This window comes from Bison bison, unplaced genomic scaffold (genome assembly GCF_000754665.1).
Source record: "Bison bison bison isolate TAMUID 2011002044 unplaced genomic scaffold, Bison_UMD1.0 scf7180017864260, whole genome shotgun sequence".
Taxonomy (NCBI): Eukaryota; Metazoa; Chordata; class Mammalia; order Artiodactyla; family Bovidae; genus Bison; species Bison bison.
This window is the reverse complement of record NW_011494832.1, coordinates 4,141,851-4,157,363: the sequence shown is the minus strand read 5'-3', so window position 1 is coordinate 4,157,363 and position 15,513 is coordinate 4,141,851. Positions and strand designations below refer to the sequence as shown.

General features: G+C 36.4%; 1 protein-coding gene across 2 annotated transcripts in view; it reads left to right on the top strand.

Moving 5' to 3' along the window:
* Positions 1-7,038: 7,038 nt before the first annotated feature.
* Positions 7,039-15,513, top strand: part of GNAT3 (guanine nucleotide binding protein, alpha transducing 3) — a 59,710-nt gene continuing 51,235 nt past the window's right edge. The window contains exon 1 of one of the 2 annotated variants that reach the window (XM_010848105.1): positions 7,039-7,316. In XM_010848105.1, coding sequence (XP_010846407.1) covers positions 7,199-7,316 — 118 coding nt within the window. In that variant the 5' untranslated portion in view covers positions 7,039-7,198. The remainder of the gene's footprint in view (positions 7,317-15,513) is intronic. The other variant, XM_010848106.1, reaches the window with a different exon arrangement.

Here is a 15,513-nt window from a genome sequence, read left to right as displayed (position 1 = left end):
CTATGGCCAAGTTCTGCCTCCCTCCTTCCATCTAGATTTATCTGCCAAAGGTGTTCCTCGCTCCTTTTTAAGCAGATCTGCCTCAGATTCTGTTTCCAGGGAAACAATCTGAGAGAGTTGATATCAAGAGTGGTCCCAAGAAGCAGACTCTAAATGGGATATTGGGACTAGATTACCAATCCCCAACCTTCAACCTTCAGCCAGCTAAGCAAATAGGGCCCAATTATTGCTGTTAGTTTTATGACCCATTGCATTCGGCTTGCAAAAGCAGGTACGTTTTTAAAATTTTCACTGGTAGTAATCTGAAATTGGATATCAGTGAAATATAATATACATGTAAGAAAAATCTCAGTATTCAGAAGAGTTAAATTTAGCAAGGAAAAATTATAAGGACTACAGCCATATGGCTGTTGCTGGGAGTTATCAATTCACTGAAGAAAAGACAATGGAAGGCCAAGGGTGATTAATTACAAATTTAATGCAAAGCACAAAATTCAAAGGATAGCCTATATAGATGAAGGTGAAGAAAGTGATGATCAGGCAGAGGACTTAGTCATAAGGTACAAGAGTTCAACAGAAGATTGAATATTCAACCATGACAAGACTGTTACACCAAAGTCAAGGTCTTCATGGAAAGAAATGGGACCTAGAGAATTAAAATAGTAATGCCTGGGTTGATGCATCAAAAAATCTTGAATCCTTAGACTCTACTTGGGTCCTCTGGGCTGGCAAAAGTGTTACATTCTTCCTTTTTAAAAAGTAGCACCCCCTCTTGCATGAAGACAATGCAGAATCCTTTGTCTTGTAAGATAGCTTTCAGTCTAATGCGAATCTATACCTACTGCTTCAGGAAACACAGTAACTATAGTCGACTTATGACATAACCTGACCAAGGAAGTTCTGGACCTGTAAGCAGAAGAAAGAGCCCACATAACAAAAGAGCTCCAGAAGCTAACCAACATGTACTTGCAGGAGCTATAAGTGTGTGTGTGTACACACACAAATATATTTAGATTTTAAGGGTGCTAGATCAAAGGAAAGTGGAACATAAAACTGGATAAAGGAGAGGTATCATACAGAAGCCCTCTCCTATGATACAGGATGCCAATACCCTAGGAGACAGTATTAATATGTTTCACAGGATGGCTCTTGGAAGCCTGGATAAAGTTCTGTCCCATGGCAAATGGTAGAGGAAGGCAACAAAAGGCTCAGAGAATTTTGCAACCTATATGGGAAAAATAATCAGACTTTAGGAAATGATCAAATAGATTTCCATGTATTGAAATAGTAAGGAATGCACTAGTGGAGGGAACGATTTCAGCATTATTGAGACAGTTCTTTATAGGCAGGGGTTGATGACAGAAAATACAATTGTAGACCTGGGCTTCCTCAAAGCAATGGAAATTATAAGACCCCCAAATAAAGAGACCAGGTGCGAGCATTTAATTATGAAAGTCAACACAGCTGTAATATTATAAAGAGAGTAAAGGTCAGAGTAGCAGCTGGGGGAGCCACATATGTATAGACCTATGGAAATAATTAATAGATTAGACCATCCTTAAAACCAAAGTAAATGAACAGGCCTTCTGAGTACTGCTGAATTTAAACAACCCAAAGAGTCAAGGATAATCATTAGAAGGATAATGTCATGATCCCTTATCCTATTTCTAGAACTGAGCTATTTCTCAGAGCCTGATTCTAATTACTTAGAGATCCTCATGAAGGAGAAGTCTGCAACATCATGACAAGTATGTAGAATGAAGAGTCACTAAGCAGATTCTAGTTGCTTGGGCTTTTCTCTAGTTGTGGAGAGCAGGGGCTACTTTTTAGTTGTAGTGTGCAGGAGTCTCATTGAGGGAGCTTTTCTCATTGCGGAGCATGGGCTGTAGGGAGCACAGGCTCAGTAGTTGTGGCTCCTTGTGGGTTGTGGCGCACAGGCTCCAAGTTGTGGCATACAGTCTCAGTTGCTTTGCATCACGTGGAACCAGGGATAGAGTGCATGTCCTCTGTATTGCTAGGTGGATCCCTATCCACTATACCACCAGCAAAGTCCTTTTTTTTTTTTTAACACTTGTCACCATCTATAATTCTGTATACTCAAAATATTTAGTGTGTTTATTGTCTGTGTGAATCCCTCTACACCCTCAGACAGTAGAATTTAAGCTCTGTGAGAAAGGCATCTAATTTGATTTACTGCTGAATCGCTCATGCCTGGTACACACGTAACAATTGTTAAATATATCAATTGCTGAATAAATGAATTCCTGCAATTCTAGAGGTAATATTTCACATTTGCAATCACTTGGGAAAAGGAAGATCATGCATGTTCATGATGGAACAGGACCCTTCAAACACTGTATATCTACTGATCACTCACTATTCTCTAGTGTTTTCAATAAACAAGGTTTTTTTCTATGTACTCTGTTGAGAGCCTGCAAACAGAAGAGAAGAACTGGAGGGCATGGTCACTGCAAAATATCCCCACCTAGTTAAAGAGGATGGACCAATTGATTGGCTGCAGATTCCTCTTAGGAATTTCAAAAGTAATGAAGCATCTAACAGGAGGTAGTAGATGTGAATCATAACGGAGAATGTACAGATGAGGTTCACTCTTAAAGGATGAGAACTATGAGGAAAAGTTAGCTATGGAAGAGCAAGAAAATCCTAGTGAGGGAAAAAAGCCTGAGTGAAAGCTAAGTTGGGATACTAGCATAAAATTTTGTGAAAGTTGAACAAAATCTGTACTTTAATAATCCTATAGATACATTTGTTTTTTTAAAGACAGACTTTGGGACAGGAAGAGGCCCCTTAGGAAATAATTATCTCCTTTGTCATTTAGGCTTGTAATATTTTTGTTTCCAATAATCATCACATATAATTATATCCTAATCCATAGAAAAGTAAAAGATAGAAATTAGAAAAATAAAGATAGACATTAACTTCAATGTTTGCATTACCTCCAAAGACATAAGAGCTGCTTAATGCTGGTAGTGTAAACTTATTGCACCATCTGAATGTGCTAACTTGAAACAGCAACTTTTGCCCTACTCCCTCAAGATGGAAAGACTGCTCTCAAGGAGTCCCCAAAGACATGAACTCTCAAAAGGCAATACCATGCACAGGGCTCCCAGAAGTACACATTTGAGTACCATTAGTAAAGAAGGGATAGTTTGTCTCAAATTTCATGGGAATATACAAAGATAAAGGTCATTGCTAAGGGAGCTAAGACTCAAAACACTCAGGGATCCAAAGCCTAAAGTCAACACCTCCTATAAGATATGGAAACAAATTAAAGAATAATACAGATGGCAGCTGTTTTGACAATTTCCAGAAGGGGCTGAGCCACTGAAGCCACTTATGGAAGTCAGCCATGGGTCACAGTGTCAGGGGATATCCAGCTTGATGACTCTACGTGTGCTGCATGCTAAGCTGCTTCAGTCGTATCTGACACTTTATCACCCCATGAACTGTAGCCCACCAGGCTCCTCTGTCCATGGGATTCTCCAGGCAAGAATACTGGAATGCGTTGCCATTTCCCCTTCCAGGGGATCGTCCCAACCCAGGGTTTGAACACCTATCTTTTATGTCCCCTGCATTGGCAGGAAAGTTCTTTACCTCTAGCACCACCTGTAAGAACCCAACTGTATAAGACTCAGTAATACTGGCAAAAGAGACCTCTCCAGAAATGTAGGTTGGAATCTCAATATTAAAAGCAAATGGGAAATAATCCCAGGATATCTCAAGCTACGTGTTAAACATAAATTTAAAACAGCAATGTAAATCTAATATGCCAGTCTGAAGATTCAACAGAGAACTTGACCAAAAAGCAAGAAGAAAAATCACCACATCACTCAAGCCTGTGGTCTGTCAATGACTTTTAAAGCTGAGGACTCATTCTCTGTATCTTGCACCTCCTCAGTTTTCTGTATTGCACAGCCTGTTCCCACAGAAGATATTCCTGATCAGGTTGATACTGTGATTTTTTACAAAAGGCAACAATGTCCTTAGAAGTTATTTTGCAATGATTATTTGAAAAGACCACGATTCTCCAATACAATGTCTCTTTCTTTCTCTCTGTGTGTGGGTTGTGCACACAATGTATGTGTATCTGTGTGTGTGTATATGTATATGTACAGCAATCTACCTTTTTTAGTTGGTCACTATATAAAACTCTAATATGATAGGATACTTTGGCCACCTGATGCGAAGAGCTGACTCATTTGCAAAGACCCTGGTGCTGGCATGCTGCAGTTCATGGGGTCGCAAAGAGTCAGACACGACTGAGCGACTGAACTGAACTGAACTGGACAGCTTTATGTTTCTTCTTTTAAAGAAGAAACAAAATTTATGGCCACATAGTTCCTTAAACAAAAACATCTAATTTAGTTACCTTTTCCTGTTGTCATCTTTTATCAATTTTCCCTCACTACAGAGCAAAGCTCTGTAGAAAGGGAGTATGCTGGTGTTATTTTTAAGGCTGATTAAAAAAAAAAAAAAAGATGTACTTATGGGGCTAACAGTTGTAATCATAGAAATGAACACTATTTTAGACTAAAACTGGGCTTCACAGATGGCACTAGTGGTAAAGAACCCGCCTGCCAATGCAGATAGACGTAAGAGACATGAGTTCCATCCTGGGGTTGGGATGATCCCCTGGAGGAGGGCATGGTGACCCACTCCAGTGTTCTTGCCTGGAGAATCCCAGGGACAGAGGAGCCTGACAGGCTGCAGTCCATAGGGTTGCACAGAGTAGGACATGGCTGACACGACATAGTACACATACACAGACAAAATTGGTCTTTTTGTTGATTTTTTGAGTCACTTTAAAATATCAAGGATGTTGAGACAGATCCATCATGACACTGAACCTTGGAAATATTCAACCATGCTGTCACCTCAACAGAGCACACACAAAAAAGGTCCCAGGTCTCTATCAATGCACTAACAAAAAATAATTTTTGAATATTTCTAATAGTTAGCACAATGTCAAATAAAATGGAGGATACCTAAGCTAATAAAATACTGTATTCACTCTAACAAAATTTACTATTTCCATAATTTTCTTAGGTCCAGAAAAGCATAGTGAGTGATAAGTGAAGCAACATGGATTAATAGCTATATTAACAACCACAGCTCATTAGTGAAGCTGAGTTTCAGGCACCCAAGGGAGAGGAATGAGAAGCCTTTCTCTTCTCTCTGGCTATCCCCAGCTTCCCTCCCCTAAATATAGATATACCTTGAATTTAATGTCAAGATTATTTTAGCGACTAATGAAAAAAATCACATAACAATCTTATAAAGCTGAAGTTGCTGCTGAGTCACGCAGCAAAGCAGAATTTTGTAATTGTATACAGTGCAGAAAATATACAATTACTTCCTGGAAGAGCTTTTCATCAGTAGCCCACTTAGAAGTCTTAGTAAATTGCATACCCTTTCAAAGCCACGGAACGTCCCCAACAAAAAAAATAGGGAGTATATTTACTTGAATGCTGTTATAGGAAGTACCTTATCTATTCATAATTGCTATGGAACACATAAGAGTCTTCTATATTCAAGGTACTCTATATTCAATTTTGTAAAATTGAATATAAAACAAAATGTAAAAACAAAAAGGAAAAGATTTTAATGTTTGTGTTCTTTTGCATTGCTGTTAGTGTGGATGGACTCTGTGTTCATGAGTGAGTATAAATAAACCAGCTGGTGCAAATCTTGTTCCTTTGGGGCAGGCCCTTTGCATTTTAAAAGCAACATCACATGCTTTGCATACCTACCTTTCCACATCTTTATACTATCATAACATGGCTTGAGCAGATGAAATCCAGAAAGTTTTGACTATGCTTATGTATTGACAGTCTAATATTCTATGTGAAAAAAGTAAACACAGCAGGACTATGTATTGAATTTGGCAGCCTATTTCCTTGTTCCATGAATATGCAAAAATACACCTGTTCAGAGTTTGTCCACGATCCCACAAGAACAGCACTAACATGCTGATGGACTGACTGTATTCTAATATTTCCCTGTTAGGCACGTCCACAAATCCCAAAATGTGTACTGAGAGATTTGCCTGCTGCCACAGGTAGCCAACTCTGCTTAAAAGGAAAACATCACTTGACTATCTAAGTGCCTTATGCTTCATATAAACAAACAAGCGAAAAAATTGTATAACAAAATCTCTGTCCCCAAACTTGCAGATTATCGAGAAGGACATGATGGCTGTTGGGGTAGTTGAAAGGCATGGAACATATTTAGGTATATTTACTATTCTTACCTTGCAGGAAAAACCAAATGACCTACTGTTACAAAGAATATTGCTTTTTATTCCCTCAGTACCAAATCAATAAAAGTCCTTCCAGCACAACAGCTGTTCCTTAATGGCCCCAAAGAGTTAATGCCCTGCCTGAATCAAACACATTCCAGTGTCTCCACCAAGCAGACCCTCAATTAATGGTGATGGATTAACTTTCTCACAAGCAGTAAAAGCTCAATTTATAGAAATTGATCCTATGAGACAAAAATAAATAATTTAAGAGCACTCTGTGTTGAATTCTGTTTGGCAGCATAGCAATGTGTATAGATTTAAGAACTATGTATATATTTTTTTTAATGAAAAGGTTTTCTAGTTAGATGACAGATACTAAGAGTGTCTCAATCATTTTGAGTCATAATCTAATCATAGCAGAACTATAAATCTGGGTGATTCAATATAAATATTCTGATAGTGATATCACAGTGATTATGAAGAATCTGAAGACTCACGTACCTAAAGATAAGACACACGTTTGTTCGTTAATAATTATAACTTTAAATCTTGCAATAAAGATTGCCTATTAGTGATAAACACTATTTGAATTGCCCATTTCAGATCTTTAGTGTACAGATTTTCATAACTTTCTACATTATTGTATGCTATTCTTTAAGGAAGATGAACAGGTTTGAAGGAGTGCCAGAAGTAACCACTTAATTTGAAAGTATAATGAATTTTCTCTTTAGCTGCCATAGAACTGTGTGGTTTTACCCTTTGTCAGGTGACAGCATCTCTTTAGTCAAAGCAGAGTCTTCAAAAATGAGGGAATGGGCTGTTGGGTACTTCAGCAGAGCATTGCTCTTACATCCTATGTCCAAACCAGAGCACCAGCTGCGCTCTACATTCCAAAAAGTTTGAGCAAATAAACTGACAAGCATCTAACACTACAAGATGGGAATTGGAATTAGTTCAGAGAGCAAGGAGTCAGCCAAAAGATCAAAAGAATTGGAGAAAAAGCTTCAGGAAGATGCTGAGCGAGATGCAAGAACTGTAAAGTTGCTGTTGTTAGGTAATATCCTTTTTTCCTTTTGCCTTTAAAACCCTGCTATTTTTTCAACTGTGATGTATTTACTTTTCTCAAACTTTAATTTCAAGGGTATTACCATATGGGAGATTTATTACGAAAATGTGTTTCAAAATTGATTGTATGTGTACTCTGTAAATATTTACTTTTTTGCTTAGGATTTTATTGCATGTCTTTTATTAACCAGAGAGACAAATATTTACTAGATGACTCAATTTCTCTATGTCAGTAATCTTTTATTATTAAAAAAATTCATGGACATTTATTATTTTATTGTAATCGTCATTTTCTGAATATCAACTTTTTAATATGGAAGAAATCCTTTAATTACATGTTACAAAGATTTATGTCATTTTGTTTGGAAATATTTTGTTTGGTATCAACACTAATATGTTATTTAATTACTTATACTGTTAAAACCAATTAGTCAAGTTATTTAGAGAGTAATGATAAAGTACTTTAAAAGATACTAATATTATTCAGGCTTCTGAATACTGTCTATATAATTGAAAAATACTCCATTTAAATTCTTTTAGGATATTTAAATATTCATTGAGGTCAGGAATTACATCTCTTCTATTTTTTATTCCCTCAAAATTCAGCACACTATTTAACCACAGCTATGAATTTAATAAATGTTCAATGAACTGAAAGAATGAATATAATTCATACATCATGCATTTTTCTAAACATGTCACAGTGCCTAGAAGATAAATATGATTTTGAAACAAAATAAAGACCTATGAAAAGAATATAAAACAAGAACTTCAATTTAATCGTAGTTATATGTTCCTCCTGCTCTTCATTATACACAAAAGCAGTCCATTTTATTTCAGAATTGTGACTCTTTCACACAACAAAATATTCTCATTCGTGTCTATGTGTGCTTTTACCATGTCTGATTTGCTCCCAGTGGCAGGAGTATCTCAGAAGCCAGCTAGAAGATTCCCACCACTTGCTCTTCCAAGGAAGGAAATGTTTTCTCTCTTTATGCCCAATTCCTGAGGTCTCACACCCACAGCACTTACAAGTAACTACCAAGAGAGGTTGGTAAGTTAGAAAGATGTAGGGGTCAGCTCTTATGAAACCACCAAACGCAACTTCCCTAATGCTCCAGAGTTTTCTGAGACTTTGATCAAGAGGGAAAGTAATAAGTGGACATAGAGAAAACAAATAAAAGATGAGAGGGAACACCAAACATTCCAGCAAGTACGTTCTGTGTCCCTGTTGTACTAAGAACCATGGCACAGGACTAGTAACACAATACACAGAGAATCCCTGTGTTTGAATAAAATTTCAAAAGAATAGATATTTTCAATATACAAATTATTTTTAGATTAAAGTGACTGGCTACATAAAGAGGAAAGGGTAACGTCATAGAAGATATACAAAGAACTTTAGTGGTACTACTACAGCTTTTAATATCCTAAGACAATCACAATTGCATAAACTCATCTCCAGTGTTATCATACATTTGGATTCATTTGGTTCCAACAATATGTCACTGAACTTCTCTATCACATCTTATTTACACAGATGAATAAAATTCTCTGTAGCTTTCCCTGTTCAGTGATATTTCAAACCCTTGACTCAGTTTCCCCCTCTGGACTCTATATAAGTTCTATTTGGTAGTTTAGTCACTAAGCTGTGTCCGACTCTTGTGACCCCATGGACTATAGCCCACCAAGTTCCTCTGTCCATCGGATTTTCCAGGCAATAATACTGGAGTGGAATCTTGCGGAAACAGGGATTGAACCTGGGTCTCCTGCACTGCAGGCAGATTCTTTACTCACTGAGCTAACAAGAAAGTCATATGAGTTTTATATCTAATGATGTTGTCAAAGTTCAAAACAATAAAATCTTATAATAACTCTGCTTCAATTATCATGTTTTGAACTGAAATTATCTAACCTATTATCTTTATATTCAATTTGGCCTCATTAATATATAAAAGCATTCAGTAGAACCAAAGTAAACCTTCCCACCCTCAAATCTCCTCACTAATGAGATCTAATTTCTCCCATCATTGAAACAATGATTCTCATTCATCAGTCTTGTCTGAACAACTGTTTTTAAGCAATGAGTGTATGTCCTGTGGGACCAACCAGGAGAGCCTTGGTAGAAATCAGAACTTGAGTCTGGCTCTACTTTTATAAAAACAGAAATCTTAAATTTATAGAAATCTGAAAAAAAATTTTTTTCAACAGAATTCATTATTTATGTTGATCCTCTTGTTATTCAGTGAATTTTTTAAACACAGCACAACTTTCCAAGTTAACATGTGCTGTGGAGTAGATGTACTATTCGGTATCACTGGACATAAGATTTCACTGAATTTGAAGAGCTATCTATATCACAGTGCACTTTACAACTAAAGGATCACCTTGAAGACAGACTCCCTTTTATTCTACCTTTCAGACATTCAGTAAAATTATACAAGAGATGCCAAATCTGCTTCTATAACAAAAAGCAGCCTTCTAGTAAACACTGGAGATGACATACATTTCTGGCTTATTTGATAAAACTGCTATCAAGACAATAATGCCATGGAATGTATTGTTTTTTTAATTAGCCTGTAAAGGTGCCCCAGAAAGAGTGCATTTTAGTAAGAAAAAACAAATGCTAATGTATAAGCTGTTCTTTTTTGTAGATTTCCTATGTTACTTTATTTTTTAATTTTATTTAAATTAGAAAAAAAGAATCTTAATTTATAGATGTTTGATTACACTTCAATTCCATTCAAAAGAAATACCTGTCTTTTCATTGTGAGATCATTGTGGTTGATGTTTCTGTTTTTCCTATATCTCCTTTCTTTATATTTATTATTTCAAATTTACTTATTTAACACATTACTTCTTTTTTTTACTTGTACAAATTTTCATCACATGAGCTGGATAGATTCAGAGCTCTAAAGTATAGGGGAAAAAATAGCTTTATTTTTTCATCATATCTGAAACCTTGCCTCATTCATTCTATAATGTTCAGTTATGATATTGTAATGAGCTTTTAGCCAGTGATTTCCAGCACTGTCATGGACTACTCAATACTGGCGCTCTACTCCTTTAATTCTAAACCATTTATTCTTTATTTTTCTATGTGCTATCTTGTAAACATCACAGTATCATTTTTAATGTATATGTGTATATACATTAATTTTATGTAATTATCGAGTAATGCAATGTACATACACATATGTATATCCTTTTATGTATATCAAGAGGAAAGAGGACATAAGACTCATGCTATGTCAAAGTTCTTACTTGTATTCTGTTTAAATAGGTCTTTTTATTTTTAAAAGCATTTCTATATATGAGTGGGAAAGGATGCAGAAAACTGGAGGTGTTCCTCAGTCACTGGCTAGAGTATAAATTCATCAAGTGTAGAAGCTCTATTTTATGTTTCTAATACACCAGTATAGTCAATGCTTGTCTGTGGATGTGATCACTTACACAGGTCCCCTGGAATAATTATGTTACAATTAAAACTTGCAAAGCATAATTAGAAAAAAAAAAAAACTTCTTTCGGATAACCAGTGATATGAATCTTGTGAACAACATGTAGAAGCAATTCCTGAGTAATGTTTCCAATTTTTTTAAATTAAAATCATTCTTTGTTATATTAATATATTTTGTTTAAAAATATTTTACAATATTTTATTTTTATAAAGATATCAATCTTTTGGGTGTACAATATTTTTACTATTTGTACAAATATTGTACAAATATTTAAAATTGTTTTTCAGTAAAGTGGAAAGAAACAGTCTACTTGGAGAGTTTCAAATTGTCTCCAAAGCAACTATTTGCACCATAGCAATCTGAAGCCTTCAGAGGAAAAGTCAAATATTTACAGTTATATTTTTTGTAACTAATGGCATTTGGCAGCATCAAATAGCTCTCTACAGTGTCCCTTTTCTCTAACCGGCAAAAAGCACTTAGACAAACATTTTGCACTGATTTGTTTGTTTTAGATTAATATATATCTAATAATCAGGACACATTAACAGACTCATAAGTCCCTCACATGAAATATATAAACCATTCATTAAGGCATTCCATATTTAGCCAACTTATGGTATTTGTTAATGAGATTAAATAGCCTGTCTTGCTGAAAATAACTCTCATTAACTGTAATATAACAGAACATCTCATGTTATATCACAGAGCATTTTTATATTCATTTCCTATATTCAAACCTTAATTATTGATTTAAGAGCAATGCTGTACTTTTAAAAATATTCAGATAAGCAACATGAGTTAACACAATTTATTTACCCCTCCATTAATTAAAAAGGAAAGAGGGTAGTGAAACATTTGATGGTATAAAGTCTCTGTGATAAATTTTACATAAATTTTACATAAACACAATTTATTTACCCCTCCATTAATTAAAAAGGAAAGAGGGTAGTGAAACATATGATGGTATAAAGTCTCTGTGATAAATTTTACATAAAATATACTTCCAGTTAAGATTTACACTCAAATTCAGAATCCATCTCCTTATTTAACTTTCCTACAAATATATCAATGTAGAATTTGCCTCTAATGAAGTGGGATTCAAGCTGAAATTGAAGGTAATACTCATCAAGATATAAAAATATTGATTTTGTGTATTAGACTCCAATCCTAATAAACTAGAGTCAGTTCAGTGGCTTAGTCATGTCTGACTGTTTGAGACCCCATGGACTACAGCACACCAGGCTTCCCCGTGCATTACTGACTTGTGGAGCTTACTCAAACTCATGTCTATGGAGTCAGAGATGCCATCCAACCATCTCATCCTCTGTTGTCCTGTTCTCCTCCTGACTTCAATCTTTCCCAGCATCAGGGTCTTTTCCAATAAGTCATTTTTCACATCAGGTGGCCAAAGTATTGGAGTTTCAGCTTCAGCATCAGTCCTTCCAGTGAATATTTAGGACTGATTTCCTTTAGGATGGACTGGTTAGATCTCCTGGCAATCCAAGGGACTCTCAAGAGTCTTCTCCAACACCACAGTTCAAAAAAACCCAATTCTTTGGCACTCAGATTTTTTTGTAGTCCAACTCTCACATCCATACATGACTACTGGAAAAACCACAGCCTGACTAGACAGACCTTTGTTTGCAAAGTAACGTCTCTACTTTTTAGTATACTATCTAGGTTGGTCATAGCTTTTCTTCCAGGGAGCAAGCGTCTTTTAATTTCATGGCTGCAGTCACCATCTGCAGTGATTTTGGAGCTCAAGAAAAGAAAGTCTATTACTGTGTCCATTATTGCCCCCTCTGTGTGCCATGAAGTGATGGGACCAGATGCCATGATCTTATTTTTTTGAATGTTGAGTTCTAAGCCAGATTTTTCACTCTCTTCTTTCACTTTCATTAAGAGGCTCTTTAGTTCTTCTTTGCTTTCTGCCATAAGGGTGGTGTCATCTTGCATATCTGATGTTATTGATATTTTTCCCAGAAATCTTGATTCCAGCTTGTGCTTCATCCAGCCTGGCATTTCGCATGACATACTCTGCACATAAGCTAATTAAACAGGGTGACAATATACAGTCTTGACCTACTCTTTTCCCAACTTGGAACCAGTCTGTTGTTCCATGTCCAATTCTAATTGTTGCTTCTTGACTTGCATACAGATTTCTCAGGAGGCAGGTCAGGTGCTCTGTTATTCCCATCTCTTTAAGACTTGTCAACCGTTTGATGTGACCCACTCAGTCAAAGTCTTTGGCATAGACAATAGAGCAGAAGTAGATGTTTTTCTGGAACTCTCTTACGTTCTCAATGATGTTGGCAATTTGATCTCTGGTTCCTCTACCTTTTCTAAATCCAGCTTGAACATCTGGAATATATCACAGTTCACATACTGTAGAAGCCTGGCATGGGGAATTTTGAGCCTTGCTTTGCTAAGTGTGTGAGATGAGTGCAATTGTTCAGTAGTTTGAACATTCTTTGACACTGCCTTTCTTTGGGATTGGAATGAAAACTGACCTTTTGCAGTCCTGTGGCCACTGCTGAGTTTTCCAAATTTGCAGGCATATTGAGTGCAGCACTTTCACAGCATCATCTTTTAGGATTTGAAATATCTCAACTGGAATTCCATCACCTCCACTAGCTTTGCTCGTAGTGATGCTTCTTAAGGCTCACTTGATTTCACATTCTGGAATGTCAAGCTCTAGGTGACTGATCACACCATCATGGTTATCTGGGTCATGAAGATCTTTTTTGTATAGTTCTTCTGTGTGTTCTTGCCACCACTTCTTAATATCTTCTGCTTCTGTTAGGTCCCTACCATTTCTGTCCTTTATTGTGCCCATCTTTGCATAAAATGTTCCCTTGGTATAGAGATTTTCTTGAGGAGATCTCTAGTCTTTTCAATTCTATTGTTTTCCTCTATTTCTTTGCACTGATCACTGAAGAAGGCTTTCTTATCTCTCCTTGCTATTCTTTGGAACTCTCCATTCAGATGGGTGTATCTTTCCTTTTCTCCTTTGTCTTTAGCTTCTCTTCTTTTCACAGCTATTTGAAAGGGCTCCTCAGACAACTATTTTGCCTTTTTTGCATTTCTTTTTCTTGGGAATGGTCCTGATCACTGCCTCCTGTACAATGTCACAAGCCTTTGTCAGTAGTTCTTTATGCACTGTTCTTTATGTCAGTAGTTCTTTATGCCTATCAGATCTAATCTCTTAAATATATTTGTCATTTCCTCAGTATAATCATAAGGGGTTTGATTTAGGTCACACCTGAATGATCTAGTGGTTTTCCCTAATTTTTTCAAGTTAAGCCTGAATTTGGCAATAAGGAGTTCATGATCTGAGCCACAGTCAGCTCCTGGTCTTGTGTTTGCTGACTGTATAGAGCTTCTCCATCTTTGGCTGCAAAGAATATAGTCTATGAGCCATTCCATGTAGTACCACCCAAGACGGATGGGTCATGGTGGAGAGTTCTGACAAAATGTATTCCACTGAAGAAGGAAATGGCAAACCACTTCAGGATTCTTGCCTTAAAAACCCCATGAACAGTATAAAAAGGCAAAATTATACAACACTGAAAGATGAACTCCCCAGGTTAGTAGGTGCCCAGTATGCTACTAGAGAACAGTGGAGAAATAATTCCAGAAAGAATGAAGAGATGGAGCCAAAGCAAAAACAACACCCAGTTGTGGATGTGACTGTTGATGGAAGTAAAGTCTGATGGTGTAAAGTTATGTTGCATAGAAACCTGGAATGTTAGGTCCATGAATCAAGGCAAATTGGAAGTGGTCAAACAGGAGATGGCAAGAGTGAACATCGACATTTTAGGAATCAGCAAACTAAAATGGACTGGAATGGGTGAATTTAACACAGATGACCATTATATCTACTACTGTGGGCAAGAATCCCTTAGACGAAATGGAGTAGCCCTCACAGTCAACACAAAGTCCAAAGTTCAGTACTTGGATGCAATCTCAAAAACAACAGAATGATCTCTGTTCATTTCCAAGGCAAACCATTCAATATCACAGTAATCCAAGTCTTTGCCCCAACCAGTAATGCTGAAGAAGCTGGTTGAATGGTTTTATGAAGCCCCACAAGACTTTCTAGAACTAACACTCCAAAGAGATGTCCTTATCATTTTAGAGGACTGGAATGCAAAAGTAGGAAGTCAAGAGATACCTGGAGTAACAGGCTAATTTGGCCTTGGAAATGAAGGCCAAAATGAAGCAGGCAAAGGCTAACAGTTTTGCAGAAAGAACACATTGGTCATAGCAAACACACTCTTCCAACAACAAAAGAGAAGAATCTACACATGGACATCACCAGATGGTCAATAAACTAGAACTCAAAGGTTTAATTCCTGCCTCAATATTTTATATTCAAATGTAATTTGCTACTTAAAATTTTTTTCTTTTAAGATATCTAGAAATGTCACTCCCTGACCAGCATATGATTCTTTACCATCTCATACTTGTTCATACTTACTGGATTCTATCTTTGATTTCATATTGCTTCCTTTCAACGTTGACCATTTTACCTGTGTCCCTCTTAAAGTCTAAAATATTCTTTACCCTAATCCTCTATCTTAGTTGACATTCACAACTTCAAACCTGGAAAACTCCTCAAAGTTTCCACTTATTATTGTTCTAATAACACTACTCCCAACTGATTTATTCCAAAGTAACATTATTTAACATCTTTTCAACCTTTAGTGCTGATCCTGGTCCCATGT